At 37.2% G+C, this 19661-nt stretch overlaps 1 protein-coding gene across 2 annotated transcripts in view; it reads right to left on the bottom strand.

Moving 5' to 3' along the window:
* Positions 1 to 14798, bottom strand: part of LOC100447113 (solute carrier organic anion transporter family member 1B3) — a 103495-nt gene extending 88697 nt beyond the window's left edge. Inside the window, exons 1-3 of one of the 2 annotated variants that reach the window (XM_024256918.2) lie at positions 14739 to 14798; positions 11854 to 11967; positions 9681 to 9829 (exon numbers count right to left, since the gene is read on the bottom strand). In XM_024256918.2, coding sequence (XP_024112686.2) covers positions 9681 to 9764 — 84 coding nt within the window. In that variant the 5' untranslated portion in view covers positions 9765 to 9829; positions 11854 to 11967; positions 14739 to 14798. Of the gene's footprint in view, positions 1 to 5119; positions 5246 to 9680; positions 9830 to 11853; positions 11968 to 14738 lie in introns of those variants that run through there. The other variant, XM_024256919.2, reaches the window with a different exon arrangement.
* Positions 14799 to 19661: the final 4863 nt, after the last annotated feature.

Below are 19661 nucleotides of genomic sequence, written 5' to 3'. Positions count from 1 at the left end.
TTCATGACTAATAAGTCTACATATTTATGTGTCATGTACATTTCACTACTAAAAATAAAGGAGCTGTAATTAATTGGATCTACAAAAGCATTTAAATCAAATACTTTATCAAAAAAACAGAAGATAGAAAAGTCCAAATGCTTTTTCAAGTTCATGTGACTTAAGAAAATCCTTAATAAATAAGTGTGTTTTAATTGTTGGTAAAATATAATTAGAAATGTCTTTAGAATTGTCAATTCAAATTATTGTTTAGATTTCTTTTTTTTTTTTTTTCTTTTTTTTATTATTATTATTATTATTATTATACTTTAGGCTCTATGGTACATGTGCGCAACGTGCAGGTAAGTTACATATGTATACATGTGCCATGCTGGTGCGCTGCACCCACCAACTCGTCATCTAGCATTAGGTATATCTCCCAATGCTATCCCTCCCCCCTCCCCCCACCCCACAACAGTCCCCGAAGTGTGATGTTCCCCTTCCTGTGTCCATGTGTTCTCATTGTTCAATTCTCACCTATGAGTGAGAATATGCGGTGTTTGGTTTTTTGTTCTTGATCAAGCAGTTTAATATTTATCCCTGCTAAATATTATAAAGTGTCCAAATTTGGCATGAGAGTTATAAAGCTTACAACCCAAAACATGGTTATCTTTGTGTAATTTTTGTAAAAATAATGCATTGAAAATTGTTGGCTTAATAAAACAGCTAACTTCTGAGTTATTGGCAAAACAACAACAAGAAAAAAGTTATTTAACCTTAAGGTTCTTAGGTAAACATTGAAATCACAGGCTATAAAAATGATTAACAGAGAAATAACTTTAAATGATAACCATTTATAATCTAAAGTTATGTTACATTAAATATCTGGGTTATTTCCAATTTAAAAAAATATAGGGAGACATTTTTCCAAAAAATGTGTTCTTATTTAAAGGAAAATAATTTTTGTCTAATACAAAGGCTAAAGTTTATGAAACAAAGTGAAAGAAACTAGTATATAAGAGAGATACACAGAAAGTTGTAGGTATAAAGAGGTATTTTTGGTAAGAAAAGTGGAAGGGAAAATAATTTTATATGAGAAAGAATCTTGTGTAATTAATTTTTTTTTCTAAAATGACCAGTTATTTAAGAAAGAGGTACCTTTAGGATAACACAGAAAGTCCAAGCATATCATAAATGATTTGTATAAATTGTAATAAGGTTTGTAAGAAGAGGATTTATGAGTAAAAAAAAGGTGACCAAATTTGCTATAATTAAAGGGAAATTATTTATAATAGTTATTCCAGAGATTGAGACTTGATATTAAAAAAAACATTAATTCAGTAAAGAATTGGTTAGAACAACATTTTCTTAACGTATTGATTCACTCTTAATAAAATTACAAGAGATTTTAATTTTTTAATCCAAAAACTTTTATTGTGTCCCACTGTTTTCAGCTTTCTCTTTCCTTTGAGAAGAACTGAGATAATAACTTTCTCCTTCAACTTTGTCAACAGCTTCTGTAATTTTTTTCCCTCAGGTTCTGCTATTGTGGCCTGACATTAAAAAAAAAAAAAATGTTTTACCTTAAAGGTCTAAATAAAATGTTTTCTTCTAATATAACCCTCTGTGCTCTTGGCTTTAATTGTTCCATGAAACCAAGAATTTTCATTTATCATCTGGAACACACTCTTTCTATATCTAACTAATTCAAGTACGGTTTACGTTAGTTTTGATTGCATGTTATTTCAATGTATTCCTCATAGGAAAAAGCAAACATAATGTAGAATATCTTTTTTATTCTTTTTGTTAACTTGTCTAACAGATTTTACATTTGTCAAAATAATTCCTATGTTATTCTTATTAAGTTTTTATTTGCTTAGAAAAATTGAGATTTACAAATTTTAAAAATTAAGGTTATTACGTCCATTTTACTTTCTGTATTGCTTTTAAAGTCCTAATTCTATTAAGTTTTCATGGTTTTTCTTTTCTTTCTTTCTGTTTTTTTTTTTTTTTTTTTTTTTTTTTGAGACAGAGTCTTGCTCTGTCACCCAGGCTGGAATGCAGTGCCACAATCTCGACTCATTGCAACCTCTGCCTCCCAAATCCTAGCAATTCTCCTGTCTCAGCTTTCTGAGCAGCTGGGATTACAGGTGCACACCACCATGTCTGGCTAATTTTTGTATATTTATTAATAGAGTCTGGGTTTCACCATGTTGGCCAGGCTGGTCTTGAAGTCCAGACCTCAAGTGATCTGCCCGCCTTGGCCTCCCAAAGTACTTGGATTACAAGCATGAGCCACCGTGCCCAGCCTATTCTGTTAAAGGGCTTTTACTTCTGGGTCTAAAAAGCACACCAAGTCCTGCTAAATCTTAAACTGTAACACCAGTCAAACCCTCATCTGCAGACCCAGGAAAAGATGATAATCAAAATAAACTGCATTCATGAGACACAGCGCCAGGAATTAAAACTGCTGAACCCCTCTAATCCCAGGGACTGTCACAGAAGACATGTGTCTGTGAAATTATAAGGGCCAATTTTGAGAGATAAACTTAGTTCAGAGTTTCCATATAAATTACACATTAATATTATAGGTTGATGAAAGACCAGCATCAGGGCCCCTGTGTTAGATAAACAAGGTTCTTATAGCATTAACCCATTTTTTAATTTAAGAAAACATTAAAAGGTTATTTAAAGGTTTATGGAAATTATAGCTTATGGTCAAAATGATTAAAAATTAATAGATTTGTTTATAAGATTTGAGAGAGAGATTTAATTGGCCTCATGCAGTCTCTCTTAGGGCTCATTGTTTGGGAAATTAAGTCTCCTCTCCCAAAAAATAAAGATTTTTGCCTTTTTAAAAAAAACTTTTGAGTTATCACTTTGACTAAATGAATGATTTATTTTACAATGACCTATGAGCCTATATTATCATATTAAGTATTTTAAACTTCTGACATTTGACAGACTTTCCAAAATCAAATTGTAAAATTAGTACTTTGACTTCATATATTTATTAATAATAGCTCTCCGGAAGTCCAAAAGAGACATATTTGACTTATTTGGTATAGTAAAGTCATACAGGAAGCACTGTCTAAATAAACAATGACATTTAACCTTCTTTGGATTATATTTATGTGAATGTGTTATTATTATGTGTTCCAAAAATATATGCAATTCCTGTGATTCTAATATGTCTTAGTAGATGTTGTCAGTAGTAATTATGATTATTATATAAAATTGCTGTATGCCACAGAAGAAACCAAATTTACTTGTCAATGGTGTCTTTAACCATGGCTGTTCTAAGACTTTTGTCTTTCACAATTATTGTTTTACTTTAATCCTTTTATAGGACAGTTTGTAATCAGCTATAGAACTCTGAGGAGTACTCCTAAAAGATAAGTTTTTGATAAATTTAGATACAGCATCATTGGAATAGATGGGAAAATTTCCAGGCCTCTCATGGAGAGCTCATGTATTCATAAGTCTTGCTGATCCAATATTGAGCAGAACATGGAATTAATTGCATGGACCAAACTAATAGAAGACTGAAATAATCTTGTATAAGATTTTGTTTAAAACATTTGCTGATTGGTTTTATTTTTCAGAGTCAAGAAAACTTTCCTTTTAAGCTATTTACAGCTTTAACAATTTAATAAAGTGAATTTAGTAAATTCAGTAAAATTTGTTTTTATGAGCAAAATTTAAAATATAATTCCTTTCTCTCAACCTAATTTCTCCAAAATTTGAAAACTATTTTGAGAGTATTCTCAATTTATGGCAATATAATTATTTGCATAAGTTTAATAAGAATATATTTTCTTTTATCACAGGACGTAATTGGAGACACTAGTTATTTTACCAAGGCCTTGACTGGAATGACATTTTCCGATTGCCTTGAGAAAAGGAGGCTGACCTACAGAGCCAATAAAAGCCCCTTGGAAAAACTAGCCCCATATCTTATCCTTTACAGGGTCATGACCTGTGGTAAGTAAAGAATGTCACTTTTTGACTGGTCAGGAACTCCAAGTTTTCTTAAGTCCTCAGAAAGAGAAGAATTCACCCAATTCACATATGTATCTGCAGGCACAGTTAATCCTTGGCTAGGCTTCAGGCATTTACAAAGGTCTAATCTTACATTCATTGTGCAAAAAGATCCAGCAAAGCCATTTCACAAAAAGAGAGAGAGCTCCTATATGGCAAATGATTATTCTTGTTGCATTTTATACAACTAATTAAACCAAGTGTAAAAGTACTAAAATTTATTTTACCAATAAATTGTTCCTACTATGATTTTCTGTTTAATAAAACTGGGGAATTGAAGAGAGAAAAATTATGCTTCTATAAACTAGAGTACCTGTTGTTTGATTCTAGTCTTGCCTAAGGTTTATCAGTTTTTATTATTTTCTACAATTTGGAATAAATTCTAAAATTTTTCCTGACTACAAGTCTCCAAATAATGTTTTCAATTTTTTCTTTCTTTTCTCCTTTCCTTTCATTTTCCTTTTCCCCCTATTTTCCAATTTGAAATTACTAAATATTAAGCTGTGATTTTCTTAAGCCATGGGGATGCAAACTAGACAACTTAAACTTCAGAAGAAAATAACAGAAACCGATTTATACACACAAACCATTTTCATACCTGCCTACTGACAACAAACTTCAGAGTAATATGGCCTACATCAGTTTTCCAGGATTTTTCCTTTTACTGTGTGTTTGTCTCTCTTCCTCCTCCTATTTTTTTCTTTGCAGGACATAAGATTTCACAACCTGCTAAAAATGAGCATTCCTAATAATGTGGGATCTATTGGTCTAGGAATAAACCATCACAGCCATGCGAGATCAGACAAAACTCAAGACCAGGGAGTAACTTTCTTCTAAAATGCTTTCTTCAAAAGATTTTAAAAGGAAAAAGGCAGGGGTGTGAAAGGAAAATAAAAACTTGAGACCCAAATTCACTATGACATAAGAAACAAAATTAAGCTAAAAGCTGAGTTCTGCAAAAAGATGCCTTTCCTTAAGCAGATAGCTACAGATAAAAGGTTAAATATTTCCACAGGTAGCTAGTCTATGTTCACCTTATATTGTGTAAAGAGCCGATTTACTGAGCACAAGACAAATAAATAATTGACCATTCCCTTACCTGCTAGTTTTTCTCTTGCAACATGTGGATTCAGTAATGTGACCATACATTGCCACGGTCAGGCCTCTGAGCCCAAGCCAAGCCATCCCATCCCCTGTGACTTGCACGTATACACCCAGATGGCCTGAAGTAACTGAAGAATCACAAAAGAAGTGAAAAGGCCCTGCCCTGCCTTAACTGATGACATTCCACCATTGTGATTTGGTCCTGCCCCACCTTAACTGAGTGATTAACCCTGTGAATTTCCTTCTCCTGGCTCAGAAGCTCCCCCACTGAGCACCTTGTGACCCCCGCCCCTGCCTACCAGAGAACAACCGCCTTTGACTGTAATTTTCCTTTACCTTCCCAAATCCTATAAAACAGCCCCACCCCTATCTCCCTTCACTGACTCTCTCCGGATTCAGCCCACCTGCACCCAGGTGAAATAAACAGCTTTATTGCTCACACAAAGCCTGTTTGGTGGTCTCTTCACACGGACGCACATGAAACCCACTTTCTCCTCCAGCCTGCTTTTCCCCTTTAAGTATTTAAGCCCTCAAAATCGCCTTTGGAGAAAGACCCAGGCCTGTCTCCTGGGTGCGTCCTTCACCTGGATAAGGTAAACTTCCAAATTGATTGACACCTATCTCAAGTACTTTTTGGTTTACAACCCAATCTCTGTGGCCCTATTCAACCGGATAGGACTACAACTGTGAGTAAATTAAATATATATATATATCACTAAAAGGTGACTATGATTAATTTCTTGCTTTCTTCAAAGACTTCTCTGTGGAGATTAAAAGGCTTTGACATGGGTTCCAGGGTTTTCAATTCACAACAGAGGCGACTGCAGTCAAATAACTCTACTGAGTCTTGGTTTCTTCATTTAGCACTGTGCTTAGCAGTACTTTTTCCCTGTTTATGAAAATACCAATATCATTTAATGCCTCATAATTTTGTGACAAAAGCAAAAGGCAGAAGTATTACTTTTACCAATTTGCAAATGAAAAATTAAATGGTCTTCCTAAGTCATCAATTAGATCTTCGGACTAGGTCTTTTGACTATTACAGATCTGTTTTCCATCAGCCTCCATTACATAGGTTATCAGAATTCATAATAATGCTGTTCTTTAACAAAAGAATATTTAAATAGATCAAGATTGTAAAGTGATTCACAAGACATTAATCTTCTCGAACTATAAGTCAATTCTAAGATTTATAGATCTTCTTACATATCTTTTTTCATTTTAATTACATTTATAAGTGTCTCTTGATCTATCAAGAACCAAAGGGAAGATACCAAAATATTTCTAAATGTTCCACATTAATAAACTCTTTGCTTTCCCTCTAAGATCTGGGACACAACAATAATGCCCACTGTCACCACTGTTATTTAACTTAGTAGTGGAAGTCCTAGTGTCGGATACAAAAGAAATTCCTCTTCAAGGGTTTGGCTTGTTCAGCATCTTTGGTCTTTGTTCCCTACTTCCAAGGCCAAACTAACTTCCTTATCCTTTGTGCCTCCCTCTCTTGGTTTCAGTAAACAACTTTCCTGCCGGTCCTTATCTACAGAGCCCACACCTGCTACCCACTCTGTAAATTACCTCTCCTGTCACCACAGCTCTTCCCTCCAAAACTGCCCTTCCTGCCAGTGTAACCACATTCCTGTACCTTTCAAGTTAGCCAGTCAGGTTCAACTTAGATTGTGTGGTCCAACTCCAGACAGCAGAGGCAGGACACAGCAGCAGGGACAAACTACGTTAGAAGCTAAAACCCCTTCCTGCCTTTGTTCAGTGTGCTCTCCTGGCGACCAACCCTGCAAGCAGCACCCTTCTGCAGAAGTAAATTTGCCTTGCTGAGAAATCCTTTAAGTGCTCCAATCCTTTTTGTGACTCCAAGCTTTACTTTCAACACCTAGCTAGAGCAATCAGACAAGAGAAAGAAGAAAAGGGTATCCAAATTGGAAAAGAAGAAGTCAAATTACCCTTGTTTATAGATTATATGATCCTATATTTGGAAAATCCTAAAGACTCCACAAAATTATTAGAACTGATGAACAACTTTGGTGAAGTTGCAGGATACAAAATCAACATACAAAACTCAGTAGCATTTCTACATGCCAATAGTGAACAATGTGACAAAGAAATAAAAAAGCAATCTTATTTAAAATAGACACACATAAAATTAAATGCCTAGGTATTAATTTAACCGAAGAAGTGAAAAATCTCTATAATGAAAACTATAAAACACTCATGAAAAATTGATGAAGACATCAAAAAATGGACAAATATTCCATGTTCATGGTTTGGAAGAATCAATATTCTTCAAATGCCCATAATACCCAAAGCTGTCTATGAATTCCATGCAATTTCTATCAAAATACCAATGACATTCTTCACAGAAATAGAAAAATCAATCCTAAAATTTATATGGAACCATAAAAGACACAGAATAGCCAGAAGTATCCTAAGCAAAAAGAATAAAACTGGAGGAACCACATTACCTGACTACAGAGTGGCCAGGCACGGTGGCTCAAGCCTGTAATCTCAGCACTTTGGGAGGCCGAGGCAGGTGGATCACTAGGTCAGGAGATCGAGACCATCCTGGCTAACATGGTGAAACCCCATCTCTACTACAAATAAAAAAAAAAATTAGCTGGGCGTGGCGGTGGGTGTCTGTAGTCCCAGCTACTCAGGAGGCTGAGGCAGGAGAATGGCGTGAACCCAGCAGGTGGAGCTTGCAGTGAGCCGAGATCATGCCACTGCACTCCAGCCTGGGTGACGAGCGAGACTCCATTTCAAAAAAAATTATACTATAGAGTTATAGTAACCAAAACAGCATGGTACTGGCATATAAACAGACACATAGACCAATGAATCAGAATAGAGAACCCAGAAACAAATCCACACACCTACAGTGAGCTCATTCTTGACAAAGGTGCTAGGAACATTCACTGGGGAAAACACAGTCACTTCAATAAATGGTGCTAGGGTGAAACTAGACCCCTATTTCTAGCCATATACAAAAACGAATCAAAATGAACTAAAGACTTAAATCTAAAGACCTCAACCCATAAAACTACCTCAATAAAATATTGGGGAAACTCTCCAGGATGTTCATCTGGGCAAAAATTTCTTGAGCAAATTTCTTACCCCAGAAACACAGGCAACCAAAGAAAAATTGACAAACAGGATCACATCTAGTTAAAATGTTTCTGCATAGAAAAGGATACAATCAACAAAGTGAAGAGACAACCCACAGAGTAGGAGAAAATATTTGTAAACTACCCATCTGTCAAGGAATTAATCACCAGAATGTCTAAGTAGCTCAAACAACTCTATAGGACCAAATCCAATAATCCGATCAAAAGGTAGGCAAAATATTTGAATATACATTTCTCAAAAGAAGACATACAAATAGCACACAGGCATAGGAAGAAGTGATCAACATCACTGATCATCAGAGAAATGCAAATCAATACTACAATGAGATGCTATCTCACCCCCAGTTAAAATGGCTTATATCCCAAAGACAGGCAATAACAAATGCTGGTGAGGTTGTGGAGTAAAAGGAATTCCTTGTACACTGTTGGTGGCAATAAAAATTAGTAGGACCACTATGAAGAACAGTTTGGAGGTTCCTCAAGAAACTAAAAATTGAGCTACCATGTGATCCAGCAATCCCACTGCTGGGTATATACCCAAAAGAAAGGGAATCCGTATATCTAAGATTATCTGTACTTCCATGTTTGTTGCAGCATTGTTCACAATAGCTAAGATTTGGAAGCAACGTAAGTGTGCATCAGCAGATGAATGCGTAAAAAAAAGTGGGACATATACACAATGGAGTACCATTCAGCTACAGAAAGAATGAAATCTAGTCATTTGCAACAAAATGAACTGGAGATCATTATGTTAACTGAAATAAGCCAGGCACAGAAAGACAAACATTGCATGTTCTCACTTATTTGTGGGATCTAAACATCAAAACAATTGAATTCATGGACACAGTGAGTAGAAGGATGGTTACCAGAGGCTGGAAAGGGTCGTGGGGGTGTGGGGGTAGGAGGATGGGGATGATTTATGGGTACAAAAAATAGTTAAAAAGAATGAATAAGACCTACTATTTGATAGTACACAGGGTAACTATAGTCAATTACTTAACTGTACCTTTTAAAATAAAGTATAATTGGATGGTGTGCAACTCAATGAAAAAATGCTTGAGGGAATGGATGCTGCATTGTTTATTATTTGCTTATTTCACATTGCATGCCTGTACCAAATCATCTCATGTACCCTATAAACATACATACCTACTACATACCCACAAAAATTAAAAATTAAAAAAGTTAAAAATAAATAAACCTTTATTCATCAAAAAATTCTAGCAAAGAAATAACTTCAATCAGATTAAAAACTGATTTAAATCAATATAGGGATTATTTTATTAATATTTTAATGTATGCTTCAATGGAAAAATTGTAATATGAGATATAATGTTCTTTTTGACAATTAGTGGCCTTTCTATACATAAAAATTTTCCATTAACTTATTTTAGTTTGAAAATATAAAACCCATTCTACCTTGAATCCATTACAGCGTCTTGTTTTCTTTTTCTCTGAAGATTCTGACTCTGCTGTTTTATTCAAATGTTGATGTTGGTCCATGATTAAACTACAGATACCACGTGAATGTTTTTAATTGTTGCTGATGCTTGGTTTGAAATGATCACCTGTTAAAAAAGAAAAAGTATAATTTATTTTACTTTAACAATATAAAATTTAAAAATAGGAAAAGCCACAAGCTCAATATCAATCAATCAATCATTCTCTAATATTCATTCAGGGCCTGCTATTTCCTGACCACAGGACTAGGTCAATGCTGGACACAGAGGAGGAAAGACACAAAGTCCTAGCCTAAAGAGATTATAATTTACTTAGAAAAATAATTTTCATAGAGAGAAATCTGAAACAAGTAAATAATATAAAACCACACACGAGATTGTATGAACAATTTTAAATTATAGAAATTAAAATTTTTATATTTTCTACATATCCAGATTACAAGATTTATGAAAGGAAATTTATGTTTACGTTATCCTTATAAGTTTATAAAGTGCCAAATGATGACTTGCACATAGTGGATACTCAAAATGGGTTGAAAAATAATGTAAATAATAATAATTAGGATAGCCTCAGTCAGTTTCATAGAGGAGATGCCTATGGAACAAGGCTCAGAAAGCAGATAAAGTTTGAATTTGTTTAAAAGAGCAAAATGTATTCCAAGTATCTCTCACAGAGACTCTGGCCATGCTTGACCTTACCATCATCATGATCTTACTGTATTTAGGGTTTATCCATTTATTTTTCAAGAGAAAATACATGCGTGTAGTTGAAAATGCAAAAAAAAAAAAAAACAAAAGGCAAAGATTCTGCTTATAACCTTTGTCCCCTTATCCAGAAATCTGATATGCACTTTTTTTTTTTTTTTTTTTTTTGAGACAGAGCCTTGCTCTGTCTCCCAGGCTGGAGTGCAGTAGCGTGATCTTGGCTCACTGTAAGCTCTGCCTCCCAGGTTCAAGCCATTCTCCTGCCTCAGCCCCCCAAGTAGCTGGGACCACAGGCGCAGGTGCATGCCACAACGCCCAGCTAATTTTTTTGTATTTTTAGTAGAGACAGGGTTTCACCGTGTTAGCCAGCATGGTCTCGATCTCCTGACCTCCTGATCCGCCCGCCTCGGCCTCCCAAAATTCTGGGATTACAGGCATGAACCACTGCGCCCGGCCTTAATATGCGTTTTTAATCAAATACATAATGTTTTCTCTTTTAATATAAATGTAAGCATACCACTATCACTGCACTCTACCTTTTTATCTTCTGTATATACTTTATATTAATAAAAGTCCTCCTCATTTTGCTTATGGTAGCAGGGTATTCTGTTGTTCATAATATATGTAACTAGTTCTATATTGACAACTATTTAGCTTATATCTAATTATTTCATATTAGAAAATGTTCTTAATATGTTATATGTCATTTTATGTGTGGTCACATCTGTAGGATAAATTCCTACAAGTGAAGTTTTGAAGTCAAAGTATAAGAGAAATCATAAGTTTGAGAGTTATTAAGCCCCTATCTTAAAGACCAGTAAAATGAGTCAACTTTTTACGTCAGTTGACTCTTATATAGAACAGTGGAATATTTATAAGGTTTAGAGATATATTCTTGTTCATACATATATGCATAACACATATTTATGTATATAAAGTATACAAGCAGACACATAACACAGATATAGATATATGTTATGTATATAGCATATATATGTAGATACATGCTATGTAGATATATGCTATGTAACTGCTTATATAGATACCTTAGATATGTAAATATCTAAGTATGTAAATATCAACGGTATCTATATAAGCATCTGATTTGTAATAGGATACTGATTATATAATATGTATGATATAGGTTATATGTACAATTGATTCTCACTTTTTGCAATAATTACGTTCCATAAAGTTGCTGGGAACACTGAATTTGCAAATATTAATCCATCATTCCTAGAAGAGATACAGCGTTAGGTGACTGTGTGGCTTTGGTCACAATATTTTCATCAACAGATCAATAGATAACTTTATACATAATGTTCTATGTATGTTTTTGTTTACAGACACCTTAGTATATACTGTTGATTCATTAACATTGAATTAGTGGCCAATAGCACTGTAGTTCATGCCTGAAGGAAACTTACATAACATATGTACCTCTTCTGTCAGGCACTCTTGGAGGTGGGAACATGGGACAACACTTCAGGGCTATGCTTGAAGTCCATTTAAAACAGTAAACTCAGCATCGCAAAGCACAACTATGGAAACAATGTGGCGATAAATACACTGTGAAGTTTATAGTATGGGAGCTGAGACAGGAAGGCAGAGCTTCACTTTGTTCCACTTCAACTGGAAACAGAGCAACTCAAATTTTTCGCCACTCTGCTCATGCATGCCAATGATCACAAAAGCCCAGCAGTATTAATTTTGGTGTCACAAATAAATTTTAGTGTTTAGACAAATTTTCTAATATAGAATTTGTGAATAATGAAGATCTACTGCATATTTTATGCATTAATTTACTCAACAAGGGTTTATTGATTCTCTATGTTATAAATGTATAAAAACCATAAATATATATCATGCATATCTAGTGGATAATGCATGAATATGGAAAAATCAATATCTGAAAATATTATCACTTATGTATATGCGAGTGTATATAAATACACTCATGAATGGAGAAACCCACACCTATGTATCTCTAAGAGAAGTTCAATTATTCCACTTTTTGTATGTGTTTTGTAGGTGAGGTGAGGAAAAAAATCAATAGTTTGGTGGTCTCAAGGTAATAAGCAGCCCCTTAATAAATTTACACCACTTTTTCCACGAGTATCTCTGTTTCTTCATAATTTAAAAGTTGGAAAATATTTATTTTTTACCAATTAATTCTATAATTGCAAATATTTTTGAATGACTTGCAAGGTAGATAGTCTTCCTTCAGCTTTAGTTTTCTTTTTCCTTATACTAAACAAATATTCTTGAAGGCTTGAAGACTATTATCTCACCACTCAAGCCTTGTTTCTTTCAATTGATTAACTTCTAGTTGTCCTGTCTTCCAGCTTGCTTTCTTTCCTACGCATATCATGTCCATTCTTGGAATCATTCAAAGATCCCTCTTACAACAAAAATAAAACTTACACTTCCTATTTGAGAGTCTTCACAGCCTAAATCAATCCATGTTTTTAGTCCCATTTCCCAATACAACCATAAGCACTTGCAGACGTATGGAACCACTGTCCCAAGAGAAAAGCTCTCTACCTTCATGTATGTTTTCCATTCCTGGAACGTCCTTCCCTATCTCTTGGCTGTAATGTGGCTCCAAATCACACCACTTTAATGTTTCCCTATTTACCTCTAGTTGAAATAAACTCTCTCGCCCTTCTGTACCACTGGAGAACATACCCGAATAATCATTACTTTTTTCTGTTATTTCTTCTACTTTCCAAGACAACTATTCCACACCTCTCTCTTTTACGTTCAGATAAAATACCCATCCAGAAAAATAAGAAATGTGGGCACTTGGTTCCTCATCTCTCAGAAAGGTTAAATTGTATCAAGTAGGCTGGGTGCGGTGACTCATGCCTGTAATCCCAGCACTTTGGGAGGCCGAGGCGGGCAGATCACCCGAGGTTGGGAGTTCGAGACCAGCCTGACCAACACGGAGAAACTCCATTTCTGCTAAAAATACAATATTAGCTGGGTGTGGTGGTGCATGCCTGTAATCTCAGCTACTCTGGAAGCTCAGGCAGGAGAATCACTTGAACCCAGGAGGCTGAGGTTGTGGTGCGCTGAAATCGCACCATTGCACTCCAGCCTGGGCAACAAGAGCCAGACTCCTTCTCAAAAAAAAAAAAAAAAAAAAAAAAAAAAAAAAAAAAAATGTATCAAGTAAGTACAAAGTACCTAGAAAACTTGAATATCAATTTAGTCTTGAATAAATACCACAATTTTTACTTCATTGTGGCATTTTAAGCCTTATTTAGAAGCGTTTAATATATTTTGCTCTGAACATATTATTTCTGAGTTCCAAATTATTGACATAAATAAATTTTGAGGACACAATATGTTTATAGACAGAGCCACATGCATTTGTATGTAGCATTGCAACTCTTCCCTGAACAGAACAGGTCAGTTCTTCACAGTTTGATTGGGCTGAAGTAGAGGGCAGAATCTTACCAGCCTCTGCTTATTTCTGTTAAGCTTTTCATATTTAAGGGGTTATAGAAAACCAGTGCAGGCCAAGTGACCCAGTTTCAAGCATGTACCTATGGAACTGAGGAGGATAAAAGGGAAAACAGCATTTCCTAACTTCTTAGATTGTTCAGAAGAGAGACTTTCTGCATCCCCACCTTATTTCACAATAAAAACAACTGTCTTATCAGGGAAGCCACCTTCCTGAATGGGTGAAGGGGACCATTATTTATTGAGCTGTTAATTCTTTCCAAGAGCTGTGCCCAGAAGACTTTTTTCTCTTATTTGAACAGAAATAAAAAAGTTATCTAGAAAATCTCTTTCGCCTCACCCTAAATCAAACTTGAGTTGAATGGAGGAAAGTGAGGTGATTAAGTGACTTTGAAACATATTTTCCACCCCTCCACCCACCCACTCCTACTTATCCAGTTAAAGTGAAATCAAAGAAATAGGGAGCCTGGTATAGTAATTCTATACAGTTTATACAAATAATTATCTTATAGTATATTTTAAGAGAGTAACTAGAAGTCCATCCTTTCAGAATTCATGTTTCATTTGTTTAGAAAGCAATAGAAATAGGACTTCAAACTTTATTTTTCATTTTATAAAGGTATGATTTACTCTAATTTATTTTTGAGTATATAAATCTGAGGCTCTTCTATTTCTAGAAGGGATTTTTACTAGGCTTTCAAGGCTCAGAACACAAGTGTGGAGAAGATGCAGAGCATAAAATTTGTAATATTTATCATAACTACCAAAAACATTTTCACTGAAATTTGTTAAAATTTCTTGCATAAAAGAAATGTTTTAATTAGACAACTTTGACGGTTCTTACCTGGACTTTGAATGCTACAGCAGCTGCAACAAGTCCATCCTTTTTCTGATGTGAAAGTCTCACTTTAAATGGTTAGTTGGCTTTTTGTTTGTTTGTTTTTATGAGTCCAATGATGATTAACCATCTTATTAGGTCATTGTCCTAGGCAAATAGAAAAAACATACCTAGGTAATTCTAGGAGTTCACCCCAGAAGCCTATCTTTCAAAGGTTTTATTAATAATTTCTCAGAATGTACACATTATTTTATGTTAACATTAGAAAATAAATTATTTCTGGGAATGATTTATTTCTTATTCAATTAAGTTGGTTGCATAAGTTTTTTTCTTTAGAAATACAAATACAACACATTATCCAAAGTATTTAAAACTATTCCAAATAGAAAATATGTCAAGGTGATTTTTTTAAATGTCCCTATGTGTTACATTAGCATTCAAAAAATAAAACATACCCTCTTTGCTAGTTACATATTTATGGATCTAATATGACATACACGGACACTGGATATCTCACATGGAATACTAAATTGCCAATTAATTACAAGACTAGTCTTCTAAATGACAAAAATCAAGACTAGTTTGTATGATATATTCCTTACATCAAAGTGTAAGGGAAGAATGATCTCCTTCTATTGACTTGCTTTTTAGAGAATGGAAGACCTTCACTCAGTTGAAACTTTTCTTGAGTAAGGATGAAGTCGAATTAATTAATTCAGTAACTCAAACATATTTGACTCCCTACTACATCTCAGGCACATGGCTGTGTTTTAGAAGTGTACTATAATAATATAAATAATAAACACTCTTCTCTCACATGAATATATATATACACACATGCATGAGTGTATGTATATATGTATGTATGTGTATGTGTGTATGTATATAGCAAAGAGAGAATGCATGTATGAAAACCTTGTTACCCCTTATCACTGACAGGACAGTTGTTGATACAGTTGCAGCAATATGTATTTAATTTCTATATCACAGTTATTTGATAAATTCGTTGTTTTTTTTTTTTTTTTTTGAGACGGAGTCTTGCTCTGTCACCCAGGCTGCAGTGCAGTAGCACGATCTCGGCTCACTGCAAGCTCCGCCTCCCGGGTTCACGCCATTCTCCTGCCTCAGCCTCCCGAGTAGCTGGCACTACAAGCACCCGCCACCACGCCCGGCTAATTTTTTCGTATTTTTAGTAGAGACGGGGTTTTCACCATGTTAGCCAGGATTGTCTCGATCTCCTGACCTCGTGATCTGCCCGCCTCGGCCTCCCAAAGTGCTAGGATTACAGGCGTGAGCCACTGCGCCCAGCCTAGATTAGTTCTATACCTGCTTAATTCACGGAAGTATTAGAATAATGAAAGGAACCAGAGTGTGGAGGGAGAGAAGGATTAGAAAATGTGTGGAATACTGAAGTGTAGACCTGGGGCAGGGAAAATTAGAACTAGGCTCCCAAACACCCCTCTGTTGAGTCAGAATCTACTGGGGAGCCTTTGTCAAAAGTGCGATCCAGCCCCACACCCAAGAGATTCTGACTCACGAGTTCGGAGATTACGCTTTTTAAATAAGCACTGAGAATATTTTTTACATACTGTCAGCTTTTAAGAACCATCATAGCAGAGATACTAAACATTTATTATCAGTTTTACAGCTTTTCTTTTATTCAGAGTGGGAAGACAGTTTGGATGTTCTCATGCTAACGGTTTTCTCCTCACACATCCATTTCATTCAAGACACATCAATTTCATTTGGGACAAATATATGCATAGAATGAAAATAAAATAGTACAAAGTCACTGAGAAACTTTCTAATCCCTAAACTAAAGCTATCAGTGGTAAAATTCTGGAATGTTTTCAGAAGTCAAAGAGCATTCTCTGTGCCCTTTTTTCTTCCTATGTAAGTAATTAGACTTCCCTTTTCGTGGGACTCGCGGAAAAAATAAGAGTGGTCAGAGGAAAGACATTGCAACACTTTTTTTCAAGACAAATATTATGCTAACAGCTGTGGATCAATACAACTCCAAATTTGCTTAAAACAATCTGCTGTTTGTTACTGCAATAATCATCACTGTTCTGATGAAATATTATGGGCTTTGAAGTTTGATAAACTTTGATACCAATGTCTCTGCTACTTGACAGCAGTATAAATTTCAGTAAGTTGTTTCACCATTCTAAGTATCTATGCTTTCATCCATTAAATGGGAAGGCTATAGTCGTAATAAGGATTTGCTCTGTGTAAACTGCCTCACCGAGTACCTGACACATTATAGATTCGATACCTAAATAGAGCCTTTGTATGGCATTTGCATATTGTCAATTTTTAAAGCAGTTAATTCATATTAAAAGAGTAAAAGTCAAGTCTCTGAAACATGTCCCCAGCAATTTTTCCTAATAGTTTTTAGTCTCAGAGTTCTCAGACGGGTGCTGGGTGCGTATTCCAAGAAGGAGACTTCAGGCTCAGAGCAGACCTGCCATTGCCTACCCACCTCACCTTCCTTAGCTGGTTAAGAGGTAATTACAGAAAGCTGCACTCCCTGGAAAGAACCCTCATGTCTCCACACCCACTAAGGGTCAAAGCTCTGGCATCATTATGACTAATCTTATGACAATTATCTCTCTTAATGTCAGTCACCACCATAAGAAGGTAGGGGCCAGGCGCGGTGGCTCATACCTGTAATTCCAGCACTTTGGGAGGCCGAGGCAGGCAGATCACGAGGTCAGGAGATGGAGACCATCCTGGCTAACACGGTGAAACCTCCTCTCTACTAAAAAATACAAAAAATTAGCTGGGCGTGGTGGTGAGAAGTGACAGCGTGGTGACAGCGTACTGGCAGCCCTTGCTCCCTCTCAGCACGTCCTAAGCCTTGGCGCCCACTCTGGCCGCGCTTGAGGAGCCCTTCAGCCCGCCTCTGCACTGTGGGAGCCCCTTTTTGGGCTGGCCAAGACCGTAGCCGGCTCCCTCAGCTGGCTGGGAGGTGTGGAGGGAGAGGCACGGGCAGAACCGGAGCTGTCTGCAGCGCTTGTGAGCCGGCGCCAGTTCCCGGTGCACGTGGGCTCGGCACGCCCCGCACTCGGAGCCACGGGCAGCGCCTGGCAGTGAGGCGCTTAGCACCTGGGCCAGCAGCTGTGGAGAGTGCGCCAGGTGCTCCAGCAGTGCCGGCCGGCCTGCCGGCGCTGCGCTGGAATTCTCGCGAGGCCTCAGCTGCCTCCGCCTGGGGCAGGGCTGGGTACCTACAGCCGGCCATGCCTGAGCCGCCCCACCCCTCCCCCCCTCACCCCCGCCGCCCGCCACCCCCACCAACCCACCACGTTCTCCTGCGCCAGCTAGAGCCTGCCCAAGGAGCGCCGCCCCCTGCTCCAGGAGCACTGGGTCCCATAGACCGCCCAAGGGCTGGGGAGTGCGGGGCGCAGGGTGTGCGGGACTGGAGGGCAGCTTCACCTGCGGCCCCAGGTGCGGGAGGCACTGGGTGAAGCCAGCTGAGCTCCTGGGTCTAGCGGAGACTTGGAGAACCTTTATGTCTAGCTAAGGGATTGTAAATACACCAATCAGCACTCTGTGTCTAGCTCAAGGTTTGTAAATGCACCAATCAGCACCCTGTGTCTAGCTCAGGGTTTGTGAATGCACCAATCAGTGCTCTGTGTCTAGCTAATCCAGTGGGGACTTGGCCTACTTTTGTGTCTAGCTCAGAGACTGTAAACGCACCAATCAGCACCCTGTCAAAATGGACCAATCAGCTCTCTGTAAAATGGACCAATCAGCAGGATGTGGGTGGGACCAGATAAGGGAATAAAAGCAGGCTGCCGGCGCCAGCAGCAGCAATTTCCTTGGGTCTCCTTTGTTGTTTCAGCTGTTTGCAGTAAATCTTGCTGCTCTCACTCTCTGGGTTGGCACTGTCTTTATGAGCTGTATCACTCACCACAAAGGTCTGCAGCTTCACTGCTGAGCCAATGGGGCCACGAACGCACCAGGAGGAATGAACACATCGGAACATCAGAAGGAACAAACTCGAGACTTGCCACCTTTAAGAACTGTAACACTCACCGTGAGGGTCTGCGGCTTCATTCTTGAAGTCAGTGAGACCAAGAACCCCCCAATTCCGGACACTAGTGGCATGTGCCTGTAATCCCAGCTGTTCGGGAGGCTGAGGCAGGAGAATCGCTTGAACCTGGGAGGCAGAGGTTGCACCACTGCACTCCAGCCTGGGTGACAGAGTGAGACTCCGTCTCAAGAAAAAAAAAAGGAAAAAAAAAAGGTAGGAACTGCCTGATCACTCGTCATGTCTTGTCTAATCCCAGTGTGGCTATGCACATTTTTGCTTTTGCCCCCATCTCGTATCTCTCTCCCAATCCTGAACCAAAACTCTTTTCTTGAGCTTTCTGGAATGCATAACTAATAGTAAATGAAATTCTCCATACTTTCAGCCTCTTGTAAGAATTTTTCTGTTTCTCTTTTTTCTGTAACTATAACTTGGCCCTTCCCTGTCTCTTTTGCAGCTGTGATAAATGTGGGTTGCTTTATCTTCCATATTGCTCCAAACCAGATGGACTGGTTTCCAATTTGCCTTACTTTACTACTTTCTTCTCATTTTCCTAACTTTACCCTCAGAATTTATAGTTTTGAATCTCATATCAAAAGACTCTACCATTCATTATTCTTGATATCATGCACAAACCCTCAATCACTCCCACACACTTCACAACAATTTTAGTGCTTGGTCCAAAGGAAATCTGTCAAAATACTACTTCTGTTTTAATTGTTGGTGATTTCAATGATCGTGAAAATAATTGTTTTAATTCTCTAGCTTCTTGGTTTTCTTTTAACCCTCTCTTCTCCAATGATCTTACCTTCTCCTCACTCCTATGGACATATCGTAGACATCACCACATCAATAACAGCAAGCCCTCCATAATATCAGTTTCAAGGAATGGAGCG

This window comes from Pongo abelii, chromosome 10 (genome assembly GCF_028885655.2).
Source record: "Pongo abelii isolate AG06213 chromosome 10, NHGRI_mPonAbe1-v2.0_pri, whole genome shotgun sequence".
NCBI classification, from domain to species: domain Eukaryota; kingdom Metazoa; phylum Chordata; class Mammalia; order Primates; family Hominidae; genus Pongo; species Pongo abelii.
The sequence above is the reverse complement of the archived record's forward strand: the minus strand, read 5'-3'. Positions and strand labels throughout refer to the sequence as shown.